The following is a 14,931-nucleotide window of genomic DNA, read 5'->3' as shown; positions in this document are numbered from 1 at the left end:
ATGTGTACACACACACACACACACACACACACCTCTTCATGTGAAGCTGGAACAAGACAACAGCCACAAATGCATTGCAGTGCAGGGTACAGGACATTTTATCCAGAAGTTTTGTAGTATAAGTTTATTCGACCAATGGGGTCATAAAGTATGTCAAATGAATACAAAGTTGTATCAGGATGACAGTACTGCAAGACTGCCAGGGGTGAAGTATCTGACTTCAATTCGGACCAATAACAATCACAATCCGTATTTCTATTTTAGAATTATTTTAATGTGAAAATATAGGTGTCTTTGAATTACTTTAATAATAGGATACAATAAATGCAATTTATACTAAGTTTTGTCTTTTTTTGTGGGGGCGGGGGCACATCTGGTGGTGCACAGTGGTTTTTTTTTTTTTTGGTGGGTGATTTTTTTTTTCTTTTTTATTAGTGAAACGACATGAGGTACAGTTGTAGATTTACAAATTTTTGTGCTTGGATCTCGGTCATACCACGATCAAATACCCATCCCTCCACCAGTGCCCATTTTTCACCACCAGGATAATATCCCTCCCCCCTCCATCCTCCCATCCCCCCATCCCCCCCTGCCACTGTGGCAGGGCATTCCCCCCTGTTCTCTCTCTCCTCCTGGGCGCTGTGATCAGCCAAGAGGCATTGAGTGGCGAACATGTTCAGTCCAGTCTACTTTCAACCTGCATCTCCCCTCCTGGGAGGATCCTCCAAACACCCTCCACTTGGTGTTCCCCTTTCTATCTGAATTGTCCTTTCCCCTAGAATACCCAGCTGGCCTCTAAGTTATGGAGTAATTCTCCTGGTGTTGCTCTCAGCTATTCTTGGGTATTAATCTCATATTTTATTATTTTATATCCCCCAGATGAATGCTATCTTTCTATGTCTATCCCTCTCTTTCTGACTCATTTCGCTTAGCATGATACTTTCCATATTGTACCACTTGTATGTAAAGTTCATGACTTCATCTTTTCTAAGAGCCACATAGTACTCCATTGTGTAGATATACCAAAGTTTCTTTAACCAGTCATCTGTTCTTGGGCACTCAGGTCTCTTCCAGTTTCTGGCTACTGTAAAGAGGGTGCACAGTGGTTTCTTCCAGCTCTGCACTCAGGAATCACTCCTAGCAGACTCAGGAGACCATATGTGATGCCAGGGATCAAATTCAGATTGGCTGCAAACAAGGCAAGCACCCTATTCACTTTACTATTACTCTGGCCCTGCTACCAAATTACTGAGCTACAAAACTCAGAAACTTTGGTGTGGAGGCTAAGTTTCTGCTTCATAAATATACTCCATTTATGTTAAAGGTATTAATTTATTTTTAAAAGAACTATACAAAAAAGATGGATTTTTAAAAAATTATAAAATTCTTTCCGTTTCCATTAAATTCAACTACTTTAATAATTTATAATGCAAGTATAATTGTAATTTATAATTTAAATAATTAAAAATGTTACAGTTAAAATATAGTCTCATCATAACAAACAACAACCAAAACCATCAACCCGTGATTGCAGACCACTCACCTGCAAAGTCTATATAAGTGTTTCAGTATTCTCGAGCACTTATGAGAACTAGGTTGCAAAGTCCTCCAGGCCCTGGGAGCTGTGCAGATCTTTTAGGGAGAGAGCAGACTGCATCTCCCAAGCACCAAGATTTACAGATCAGCCTAATATCTGGTATTCCTCCTTCCATTTGTAGCTCACAAACATATATACATATGCATATACACTAATATATATATATTATTGTTTTGGGGCCACACCCAGTGGTGCGCAGGGCTAATTCCTGGCTCTGTGATTAGGTTTCTCTCCTGGCAGGGCTCAGAGGACCATATGTGGTGCTGGGGATCGAACCCAGGTTGGCCACTTGCAAGGCAAGTCCCCTTCCCACTGTATTATTCCTCCGATCCCTCATATTTTCATAATATTCAGAGTATCCTGGTCTTAATCCACCTGAATAACCCCACCATGAAATTCTTTAGTACTTTTATTCTCTTTTAATACTTTTATAAGAAAAAACATGTATTTCAAGTTTTAATGCATAATTTTCCATCTTTTCCAAGACTAGTATAAGCATTGCACAAATGTTACATCATAGTTGTTCTAAGTCTATTCTAAGTACCTCTGGGAGTATAATTCAACTTACAAACCAACTCCTTAAACTACCAACCACTGCAAGCTTTTCCCTACTTTTAATGGGTGGAAGGTCCTCAAAGATCCTCTCACAGCACAGTCCAATGTACAGTAATTAATATAAGAACTCTAATCTGATTCCTACTTTCCACTCCTGCCAGAGCATTCTTTCACTCAGGAAGCTATTTCCTACCCCAGGAGCAAATTAATGTATTCATGTACATATGTGAGTATGCATGTCTATGTATATGTATATTCATGAGCTCTAGGGATTTACTAAGACTGCAGAAAGCAGCATTTCTCACATCCCTAATTATAATTCAATATTCACTTTCCTATAAAACAAGGGAATAGTGGTACCACTGCGATTTTAATCATGTCATAAAATGTTGTTTCTTGAATCAGAGAGATAATACAGATAATACAGGGGTTAATATACTTGACTTGCACATACTGGTTTGATCCCTGGAACTGCATATGGCCCACTGAACACTGTTATGAGTGATCTCTGAGCACAGCCAGAAGTAAGCCCTGAGCACTTCCATGTGAGGCCCAAAAACTCAAAAACAAAAGTGCGTCTATGTTTATGTGAGAAAAATCCACAATGTGTATTTAAATACACACCTGTATTACTAAATACAATTTAGTACTTCTTGGGATGGAGTGATAGTACAGCAGGTAGGGTGTTTGCTTTCCAACTGCGACCTGGGTTCGATTCCTCCATCCCTCTCGGAGAGCCCGGCAAGCTACCGAGAGTATCCCATCCACACAGTCTGGTAAGCTCCCCGCCGTGTATTCAATATGCCAAAAACAGTAACAAGTCTTGGGGGTATGTTGCCGCCAGCAGGTCAATCTGTACCTGTGAGGTGAGCGCAACAGCAGCCTGATGGTGCCTTCAGACTTCCAGATACCCCAAAATTGCTGCTGTGCCTTTGGCCAGACCCCAAAAACTTGGGGCAAAGTTTACCAAGAAAGTAAACGACCAAAAGTTAGGTATGTGGGAGACACACCCACAAACCACCTCCGGCTCAGCTGATTCCTGATCAAACTGCTTAACGGCCATGATCCCAGAGACTCAGAAACAGATCTCGAAACCCAATGGCTCTTGGCAGAAATGCGTCTAGTTTCTGCAGTAAGTTACAGGCACCGGGCCACCCCAGGTGGGAGTAGGTTTTGTGCCTTGGGCTGTTCCCCCTGGTGGCCAGTGGCCCCCAGCCTCCAGAGGCCACTGGACAGTCAGGTTTGGGCCCGCAGTGACAAGACACGTGGGGCCTCCCAGGATGGGGTGGAACCCGCCCTTTCCTCCCCATCCCAATGAGACCCCGAGTTGTTACCCATGAACAGCCTTTCTGGCTCCTGATCTAGCTGTTTAACGTCCATGATCCCAGAGACTAAGAAACAAATCTTAAAATCCAGCAGCTTTTGGCAGAAATGCGTCCAGTCCCTCCGTAAGTTACTGTCGCCGGGCCACCCCATGGAGGAAAGGGTGCTGTCCCTCCACCAACTCCCCCTTGGTGGCTCGGTGGCCAACATCCGCCAGAGGCCATTGGACAGTCAGGTTTGGGCCTGCAGTGACGAGACACATGGGGCCTCATGGGACGGGGGTGGAGCTGGCCCTTTCCTCCCCATCCCAACAAGACCCCGAGTCATCACCCACGAACGGCCTCTCTGGCTCCTGATCAAGCTGCTTAATGACCATGATCCCAGAGACCCAGAAACAAATCTTGAAATCCAGCAGCTTTGGCAGAAATGCGTCTGGACTGCGCAGTAGGTTACTGTTGTCGGGCCATCCCAGGGGCAAAAGGGTGCTGTCCCTTCACCTGCTCCCCCTTAGCAGCCCGGTGGCCGCCATACTCCTTAGGACATTGGACAGTCAGGTTTGGGCCCTCAGTGACGAGACACGCAAAGCTTCACAGGATGGGGGTGGAGCCAGCCCTTTCTTCCTCACCCCAACGAGACCCCGAGTCACTGTCCATGAACGGCCTCTCTGGCTCCTGATCAAGCTGCTTAACGTCCATAATCCCAGAGACACAGAAACAAATCTTGGAACCCAGTGGCTTTTGGCAGAAATGCGTCTGGACCCCGCAGTAGGTTACTGTCACCAGGCCATTCCAGGAGGGAAAGGGTGCTGTCCCTCCGCCTGCTCCCCCTAGGCAGCTCGTGGCTGCCATCCTCCAGAGGCCATTGGACAGTCAGGTTTGGGCCTGCAGTGACGAGACACGTGGGACCTCACGTGATGGGGGTGGAGCTGGCCCTTTCCTCCCCGTCCCAAAAAGACCCCAAGTCACTGCCCACCAACAGCCTTTCTGACTCCTGATCAAGCTGCTTAACAGCCATGATCCAAGAGACTCGGGAACAAATCTCAGAACCCAGCAGGTTTTGGCAGAAATCCCTTCAGATTTAATTGTTAAAATTTCAGAATTTCAAAATCGTGGCCACTACTGCAGCCACGCAACATCATATGTTAATAACAACCAGCATTAAAAAACAAATTTTCTACTGTTACCTTTTCAGCAGATCTGAGTGTTGGGGTAAAATCTCAAATAATAATGGTGGGTCTGGTGTCAAAATATTGATTGTAATCAAAGTAGAAAGAGAGTAATGTGGAAATCATCTGCCCCACAGGTAGGGGGAGGGTGTGGGATGGGAGTATATTGGGGTTTTTGGTGGTGGAGAATGGGCACTGGTGAAGGTACGGGTGTTTCATTGTATGACCGAGACTTAAACCTGAAAGCTTTGTAACTGCTCTCATGGTGATTCAATAAATAAAATGGAAAAAAAAAAAGTAAGGTGGAGTCATGCCCAATTCAATCAGCTAATCAGTGGCTGAATAAACAGCAGTACTCCTACATTAAAAAAAAAAAAAACAGTAACAAGTCTCACAATGGAGATGTTACTGGTGACCGCTTGAGCAAATCAATGAACAACGGGAGTACAGTGCTACCTCTTGGAATAAAATTTGCAAGTACAGTTTGTGTACTAGTTAGATTTACTATTTAATTAAAACACTCTAAGGTATCCCTTATTCCGTTAAACAAATTCTTTTTTGGACTCTAGAGAGAGTACAGAGGTTAAGGCTCTTGCCTTGCATATGGTCCTGGAGTCATGCCATGAGTGATTCCTAGCACAGAGCCAGGAATAAGCCCTGAACATGGCAGGGTGTGACACCAATCCCCTAAAAAAATACTTACAAACCTTATTAACCTGTTTAAGAAACATTTATACAGATAACCCAATGGTACAGCACAGAAAAACACAGAGTAATTTTTTTCCTACTTCCTAGACTGCTCATTTTCATTCACATTATATGGCCCTCCCCTCTCTGGATACAAACACTACCAAGTTTCTTGAGATCAAAAAGAAAAATGTGTATTCATATTAGGGTTATATATGTAAGTACTTTCCATTTGGTGACTGGTCAGATAACATTAGTTAGTAAGCAGTAAGAAGAAATAATCAGATTCCAGAAACAGAACAAAATTTTAATTACAGTACCACTGGTTCTATTCCTTTTCATTACAACACTTCAAATTCCTGCTATTCTCTTGCTGCTATTTAGTAATAAATTGCTTTTCTAAGCATTTTCCTCTCTTGTCTATGGATGTGAGGGCAAACTGAATCTGCATGGTTTTACTAGGGTATATAATATGTCAGAAAGGACTCTGAATTGAACTAGAAGACTTGAGTTCTTTCCAGTTTCTTGTACCTGTAGTGTAATCTTAGTTAAGTCACATCCTTTCTCCAGCTTTGGAAAATATAAAGTATTGTGGAAATACACAGTGATCGATGTAGCAGTGACAATAAACTCTCCTTTTTATCATTCTTTTCTGTAAGTTTGTTTCCTTACAATTTAATCTTTATGAAAATTAACCTCTAATATAAACTATTCCCTTCTCTCTTTAATATTTTCCTAATTCTTCTGTCTTGTCCAGTTTCCATTATTTCTGACAATGTAATTCCTCTTCCAATGAAAAACAGACACAAATTATTGACACTATACTATTTCCAAGTTTTTACAACCCTATATTTCTAGACATATAGCCTAATAGGGATATTTGTTCATACAATGCTGTATTCTCATGTTTCTACTCTTCCTAGTATACCTGTAACATAAAATTTGATAAGGCAATATAATGAAGTAAAAGAATATGTTGCATATTGCTCTCCTGTCACCCAGAGCTTAATAGTCTCAATTCTAATTCTTACTACCAGTACCAAGCTGCTGTATCTTAGCCACACTGACGTTTGACCCATATTCTAAAGTGAACAACTGTTTTAAAGGGCTAAAGTGATCTATTGACAGAGTTGCTGGCAGGCTTCTCTGTGAAGAGACACCATTAAGCTCTTGCTTTTTTTTTTTTTTTTCCAAAAAGGCTGTTCACCCAGCTGTTAAAGACTTAACTTGAGAAACAGCATATGCTGTTAAACAGCACAGGAAACAAAAGTTCAAAACCTGATTTTCCTGCACAACTGAGATGGAAGCTTAATTAAGACGATCCAACAGCAATTTCCTTAAAATGCACCTATGAAAATTATATTACACTACTCTCAACTGTTCCTATTCTTCATTCGTTTCAAATGCTTACAATTTATGTCTAGCTGTGCCAAAAGTGTTGAGGGCCTTCCAATGTTCCCATAGCAGCCAAAATACAAGAGGCACAGAGAAGACTCTATGATGGTCAAAGCAGTATGATGGTCAAACATAAAAGATCTCTATTGCTCCCAAGAACTTCCCTTGCATCTAAACAGGCTGCCTGTGACTATATCCACATAATTTCCTTCAATGTTGCACTGCCTTTCAATAAAGCTTATAATAATAATAGGAATCTGGACGCTTTTCAATTTTTATTCCAGTAATTTTTGCTGAATGCTTGACATGCTTTAAACTCTGCATTAAAAGCTGGAAGTACAGAGAGGCAGAGGTCAATCTTAAGGGAAAATATAAAATGACTAACAAATTTGAGGCTTTGAACTTGGTCTAAACTAGAACAAATGTGGTGTCTCACAGAAAGTGTTGGACCTTGCAATACTGCTTTCAACATCATAGTTGGCCAAGTTTGCTAGTCTAGTCCAGACTAGCTCTCAGACAGTTTAAGTCTTTAATCTGACCAGCTTTTATCCTTCAATTAAAAATATCCTATCAGCTATAAATTACAGCTCATCAAAAATTGAACAAGGTTGGAGAATGGTAAAACCAAAAGGGATAGCCGAAGGCAGGTGCAAAGAATATTAGTGTGTAAGTGGACATTGCCTACAACTTCTCATACTTATATATAAATCCATGATATTTTACTATACTGAGAGACTAATATTAGTATCTGGAGAGAAGTTTTAGAAAAGAAAAGGACTAACATATTCTGCTTTATTTTTCTAACTACTATAGTAATACATGCTCATTGAAAATTACAGAAGTAATAAAATTCTACAAACCTAAAACTGTCAAATATTGCTAATTTTTGTTGTCTATTTACTATCCTAGCCAAAGTTAGAACTGATAACATAATGTTTGTATAAACTGTCTTTCTTGGGCTGGGGAGATAGAACAGTGGGTAGGGCGCTTCCTTGCACAAGAGTCATCCCAGGTTTGATCCCTGGGACCATATATGATCCCCTGAGCTCCACCAGGAGCAATCCCTATGTACAGAGCCAGGAACAGTCCTGAGCACCACAGGGTATGGCCTCAAAACAAAATAAAAACATAGTTGCCTCTCTACATCATGGTACCTGATAAACAGTCTCTGGTATCATTAAATATTCTTTCAGAGTATGGTTTATTGGAATTCCAGAAATAGTTATGTAAATTATCTTTCATTTTGCTTTGATATTGTCTAGAAATGGTTTCAAGATAAAGACAGTTTTAATGCATCTGATACCTACTGTTGGTTTGCATTGTTTTAAATTATTACTGCAGTTCAACTTAGACTTATAACAAAATATAAGACTTAGACTTATAACAAAATATCCTAAAGTTCACAATTCTCACCATATTTTGTGATTGTTCAGTCTGTAATATTCTAGACAAAATTTTTCTTGGTTAACTCCTTATTAAAGTTTAAAGACGATCATACTTAGGAAGAACAGAAACACTATAAAATAATATACATCAAATAGAAAACTCTATTATATTGTTAATAAAGGTACCTTTAAAATGTTTAAGTGGGAAAAAATGAGATTCTAGGAAATATCTGGAAGAAATTCATATTCCTGGAGAAATCTCCTGGGCTGGAGATAACTTAGGCTGGGGGGAATGCTTTACATGCAGAAAATACAGGATCCACTTGTGGCTCCACATGGTCCCTTGAGTTGTGTGTCCGAAATGCACACATATATGTATAAAATTCATAGTCCTTTTTTAAAAAAATAACTAAAGTTCATATATAGATAAAACTGCTAAATTCAATTCTGAAAAATTTTATGTAGTCTTTTTTGTTCTTATTATTGGGCCATATTGATGGTGCTCAGGGAAAGCTATTACGCCTCAAAGCTCAGAGATCACTCCTGGTACCATTTAGAAAAATCAGAGTCAAGAGACTAAACCCACAACTCCTGCATGCAAAGCATGTGCACTGGTCCACAGCGCTATCTCTCTGATACCAAGTATATGTAGTCATTTATAATAGATTCTTTACATCCATTCTAAAAGTAAAAAAACCTAAAATCAAGTAATACACTATAATTTACAAAGCCTTTACCTATCAAAATTAGTGTGAACCTTTAAAAATTGGCAGTATCTAAACCAATGAAAACACCACCTTACACATGAGAGTGGCCTATAGCACAGTTTCCGAAAGTGGGCAGTATTAACATGGGAGAAAAAAAATTAATAATTCACAATTTGTGCTAAAATAGCATGCTACTCATATGGCTAAAAAAATAAACATAACCCCAGGCCCTTTCCTCCCCACCCTAACGAGACCCTGTGTCGCTGCCCACAAACGGCCTCTTTGGCTCCTGATCAAGCTGCTTAACAGCCATGATCCCAGAGACTCAGGAACAAATCTCAGAACCCAGCAGGTTTTGGCAGAAATTTCTCCAGATTTAATTGTTAAAATTTTGGAATTCCAAAATTGCATGGCCACTACTGCGGCCACGTGACATCAGATGTTATTTATAACCAGTAATAGAAAACAAAGTGTCCACGATTGCCTTTTTGGCAGATCTGAGTGTTGGGGTAAAATCCCAAATAATAATGGTGGGTCTGGTGTTGAAATACTGAATGTAATCAAAGTAGAGAGTAATGTGGAAATCATCTGCCCACAGGTAGGGGGAGGGTGTGGGATGGGGGGTATACTGGGGTTTTTGGTGGTGGAAAGTGGGCACTGGTGAAGGGATGGGTGTTTCATCATTGTATGACCGAGACTTACACCCAAAAGCTTTGTAATTGCTCTCACAGTGATTCAATAAATAAATTTATAAAAAAGAAAAAAAATAGTAAGGTGGAGTTCATGACCAATTCAATCAGGCTAATCAATGGCTGAATAAATAGCAATACTCCTACATTAAAATAAAATTTTAAAATATAAAATTAAAAAAATAAAAATTGAGCTACACTAGCTTTACTTCACATAATCTGTATTTAATAAATTGAGTATTAAACATATTTGACAATAAGGGTGCTCACTATAAAGTATAAAATAAGAATTTTAAAGAAACAAAATTGTTCTGTGGACAATATGATTGCCTATACAGAAAAATCTAATACAATATAACTTACCTGGAAAATGCAATTTAAAAACATAAAGAGCCAGAACCACAGGAATAATGCCAAATAAAAATATATAAAATCTCGGGGGTGAGATATGGTTCAAGTGATAGAGCAGAATATGGTTCAAGTGATAGAGCAGATGGCTAACATGTGTGCCCTAAGTTTGATTCCCAGCACTATATGCCTTCTACCCACAGGATGATCAACTGGTCCCCAGGACCCTTGAGAACCACCAGGTTAAGCAGCAAACTGTCTGAGTTCTGAATCACATGGCCTAAGAATTAGACAGGCACACACTGCAGAGCTGAGCAATCTTCAGAGTAGCCAAGACCCATCCCCCGACCCCCAACCCCAGCATCACCACTGGGCGCAGGCCCTATCGGCCCTATAAAAAATGTTTGTGAGGGTAAAAACAAAAAAAAGCAAAAATACAGGATTGTTCTTCTAGCTATTAAAACTACAGAGTTTAAAATTAAAAGTCTATAAAGTAAAATAGTGGTATTGGGAAAAGATCAGATAGAGACTGTTGAAACAGGTTTTCAGAAACAGTGGTATATGTGTGAATTTGGTATATGAAAAAAGGCTTTTTCATGGGAGAAAAAAATTAATAATTCACAATTTGTGCTAAAATAGCATGCTACTCATATGGCTAAAAAAATAAACATAACCCCAGGCTGGGGAGTTTGTACAGGTTTAAGGTGAATGCTTTGCATGTGGGGCCTTACATAGTAGACAAGGCACTTGCCTAACATGCAGCTGACCTAGGTTCAATCCCTAGCATGCATATGGTTCCCAAGTACCTCCAGGTATAATTTCACAGAGCTAGGAATCAGCTCTCGGCCTAAGCACAACCTGGTGTTGCCTCCCCACTCCCAGCCTCTGCAAAAAAGAAAGGGAAGGAGGGATGGAAGGAGGGAGAGAGGGAGAAAGGAAAGGAAAAAAAAAAGAAAGCCCCAAAATATAGTTTTGCATGCAGTCTGATCCCTGGCACATGGTCGCAAGGTAACTCTATGGTGTTGGGGATCTTAGCATGTAGTACTGGAGGTCCCTGAGTACCACTTGGTACGTCCCTGGAAACCCTGAGTACTACTGAGGTGTCCCAGGTAATCCCTGGTACCAGAGAGCCTGAGCAGTAGCATATCCTTGGGCTCTTCCATAAAACTACTGGACCTTGCATAAAATAGGTGACTGAGAATCACTGGGAGAGAAACTTCCCCAGTTCCTTTCTTGCTGCCTGTGTGATAATTTGGTTATGGTACACACAAACTTAGTGGTATTTGCCAGGGATGACACATTTTTAGATCTGGTTGCAAAGCTCAGCAGCAGTCACACACTTCATTTGTAGTGCTGTAGTTCTGGTTGAGGTATGCCGGAGATAGCACACTGTATTGTCAGGGATCCCAAATAGTAGTGTCAGAGTTCAAACTTGTGGCTTTATCAGCCTCATCATTGCAAAAAAAAAAAAAAAAAAGAGCCATGACCAGGTCCCAGAAAATAGCTTTTCTTCTGTTTTTTAAAAATTGAGATTCTTAGAGTATTTAACTCAAAAACAAAAAAAAAAATTGAGATTCTTGGTTTCCAATGCCATGATAACTCCAACACCATGCCCAACACCAGTGTAGCAGAAAAATAGCTTTTAAAGACTGAAAAGAATGTAATACAAACCAACCTTAAATCAATTTTCATTATGCATCCAGTGAGAAAGTCCAGTGGGTAAGGCACTTGCCTTACCCAGAGTTGCCTGGCACCCCATAAGGTCTCCTGAGCACCATCAGGATTGTTCCCTGAGCTCAAAGCCAGGAGTAGGACCTGAGCACCACCAGGTGTGACCACAAAACAACAATGAAATAAAATAAAATCCATGCTGGAGAGATAGTTCAATGAGCTGGACAATATGGCCTGCATATAGGAGCCCTGGATTGGATCTCTGCATACCACTGGAAGCCAACCCTGACCACCAAGCAGGGAGTAGGACCTGATCTGGCACTGACTACGGTCCCTCAAACAAAACAAACACCTAAGAATAAAATAAAGTCTAAAGATTCAAATTTTCAGAGACTTTTTCCTGGGTAACACACACACACATTAATACTTGGTTGACAAGGTATCTTCCAACAAGATAAAATATGAAATATCTTAAGAGGCAACCAACTCATGTCACCAAACAGTAATTGGGATAATTTTTTTAATCCTCATAAAAGTTGCACTCAGTCATCATATACTATTCCAATGATTTCAGTATTTCACAATAAAGATGAAACTACTGGGAAGAAGCCATTGGCAGATTTTTTGCAAATCTGTATGACTAGGTAGAAAAGTAGAAATAGAAATGTAGACAAATAACCAATTGAATTATAAAACTGAAAATTAATATTTTGATTTGAAAAATAATATTCCAATTGAAAAATAATATTGTCTAGTGCAGTCTTAACTCATAACTTGCAATGTACAGCACTTGGCTAATTGCACGTGTTATCAACAGATAACAGGAAAGCAGGGCTGTTGGTCTGTCTCTGGAAGTGTTCCAGAAAACGCTCTCCCTAGCTATCATCTTGGACTGACTTCAAGGAACACTTTTGAAGAACATTTACATAAAGATTATGTATATTCATTTCTTGAAAAGCTTTTTCACCTTGTAATGTTACTGATCAAAATAATAATTTCAGATCAGCAGATTCTTAATAAAAACTCTAGGCAACAAATCTATTCACAAAGATTTAATTCAAAATTTAATTACAAAATCATATGTGTGGTTCGGGTCGCGGGGTGGAGGGAAGAGTGGGCGGGCGGGAGGCGCCGGTGCCAGATGCGGAGGGAAAGAGCCACGACCAGCCGCCGAGAAGCCGGAGCCAGCTGAGCCGCCGCCGCCACGCCCCCATGGCGGCCACCAAGGACACCCATGAGGACCATGACACCTCCACGGAGAACGCAGATGAGTCCAACCATGACCCCCAATTTGGGCCTATAGTTTCTCTTCCGGAACAAGAAATTAAAATGCTGGAGGAAGACGAAGAGGAGCTTTTTAAAATGCGTGCAAAGCTATTTCGATTCGCTTCAGAGAACGATCTTCCAGAATGGAACGAACGAGGCACCGGTGATGTCAAGCTCCTGAAGCACAAGGAGAAAGGGACCATCCGCCTCCTCATGAGGAGGGACAAGACCCTGAAAATATGCGCCAACCACTACATCACACCGATGATGGAACTGAAGCCGAATGCAGGTAGCGACCGCGCCTGGGTCTGGAACACCCATGCAGATTTTGCTGACGAGTGTCCCAAGCCGGAGCTGCTGGCCATCTGCTTCCTGAACGCTGAAAATGCACAGAAGTTTAAAACAAAGTTTGAAGAGTGCAGGAAAGAGATCGAAGAGAGAGAAAAGAAAGGATCCGGCAGAAACGATAACGCTGAGAAAGTGGCAGAAAAGCTGGAAACTCTTTCGGTGAAGGAAGGGAGCAAGGAGTCTGAAGATGCAGAAACCAAGGAGAGCGTCGAGGAGAAGCAATAAGTCATCTTCCCTTGTTTTCCTTCCCTGCCTTTCTTTTTTCTTTTTTAAAATTCTGCCCTGCCCCTCTTTTCAGTTTGTTTTTTTTTCTGTTTTGTTTTTACAAGGGACTTTATATAAAGAACTGAATTCAAAAAAAAAAAAATCATATGTGCAATATATGACTATAAAGTCCCTAAATTATAATGTAGAAAAACATCTGGTGGCTGGGATTGGCAATGACTTTTAAAATATAACAACAAAAGAACTGTTCATTAAAGAAAAAAATAGTACCTTTTCTTCATTAAAATCTCAAGTTAAGAGAATGAAGACATTCTGAACACTGGGAGAAACTATCTGATAAAGAGTTGTGTAGAAAATATATAAAGAACTCGTAAAAATAAGAAAATCAAACACACCATCTAATTAAAAAATAGGTAAATGTTCTACACAGATACCTCACCAATATTAGCATAGCAAATAGACATATGAAAAGACACTTTATATTATAGGTCATCAGGGAACTGCAAATTAAAATGAGATAACACTATTTAGCTACCAGAATGGCTAAAATCCAAAACACTGGCCATTGCTGGAGTGTTTGTGGAACAACTTCAAAAGATGGAAAGGTTATGGAACAACTAGAGTGCTCATTCACTGCTGGTACAAATGTCAGTGTTACATCCACCTTGGAAAAAAGCTAAACCTGTGATTTCCACAAAAGCTAGCAATAATATCAAATTTAGCATCCCTCAACTTACTAATGAAGACTGAGGCCAGAAAGATCAAAGGACTTGCAAAAAGTACTAGGGATAGCTCAATTATAAAATACAAGTCATCCAAGGGTAAGGCCTGTGAAGCCTCAAGTTTGATCCCTGTGTCAACATGATATGCACCTGTGCAATCCAGAAGGCTCTGTTGCTTAGGATCCCTAGGCCACAACAAAGTATATCAGGGCTTCACAACAAAAAATGAGACACCCTCCCCACGCCCCCCCCCCCCCACACACACATACACACACTACCACCACACCACCTCAGCAAGCACATCAAAAGTGTAACTCCTGGAGAGCACCACAATCAAGTGTGTGAGCACTGCAACCAAGAGTGTGAGATTATCGGTCATCAGAAACAAAGAGGGTCGGAGCATGGGCTGAGAGGATGTCTTGAATGTAAGAGGCCTGGGTTCGATCCCAGGCACTGCATGTTTTCCCAAACACTGGCCCCAAGTACCACTGGGTATGGCCCAGGAACAAAAAAACATTGGGGGAATAAAAGGGGAAGAGGGCATTAAAAAAAGACACTGGCAAATAGTTACACACACACACACACACACACACACACACACATACACACACACATACGCCTACTTAGGCCACAGCTGCTATTATTTTGGATAAAGTTAAATAACAGGGCAGTAGTGTAAAAATAAGGATAACACAATCTACTTATCTGTAAAAATAAGGATAATAGTATGTACTTCACAGGGTAATTCGGAGGCATAAATAGGCACACTATATTATTAATGATTGGATTGATGATAGTTTCAAAAATTTAGATAGGAAACAGAAAAATAAGGAAAACTAGACAACTGG

General features: G+C 40.4%; 2 protein-coding genes across 5 annotated transcripts in view; one reads left to right on the top strand and one right to left on the bottom strand.

Moving 5' to 3' along the window:
- CEP57L1 (centrosomal protein 57 like 1) overlaps nt 1-14,931 on the bottom strand; it is a 68,083-nt gene that overhangs the window by 42,860 nt on the left and 10,292 nt on the right. The window lies entirely within an intron of this gene.
- Nucleotides 12,735-13,503, top strand: LOC130033648 (ran-specific GTPase-activating protein-like). Its single transcript, XM_056125445.1, has one exon. It carries the CDS (start codon nt 12,735-12,737, stop codon nt 13,359-13,361), a length of 627 nt encoding a protein of 208 aa, XP_055981420.1. The 3' UTR covers nt 13,362-13,503.

This window comes from Sorex fumeus, unplaced genomic scaffold, assembly GCF_029834395.1.
Source record: "Sorex fumeus unplaced genomic scaffold, SorFum_2.1 ptg000054l, whole genome shotgun sequence".
NCBI lineage: Eukaryota > Metazoa > Chordata > Mammalia > Eulipotyphla > Soricidae > Sorex > Sorex fumeus.
This window is presented reverse-complemented; position numbering and strand designations above follow the sequence as displayed.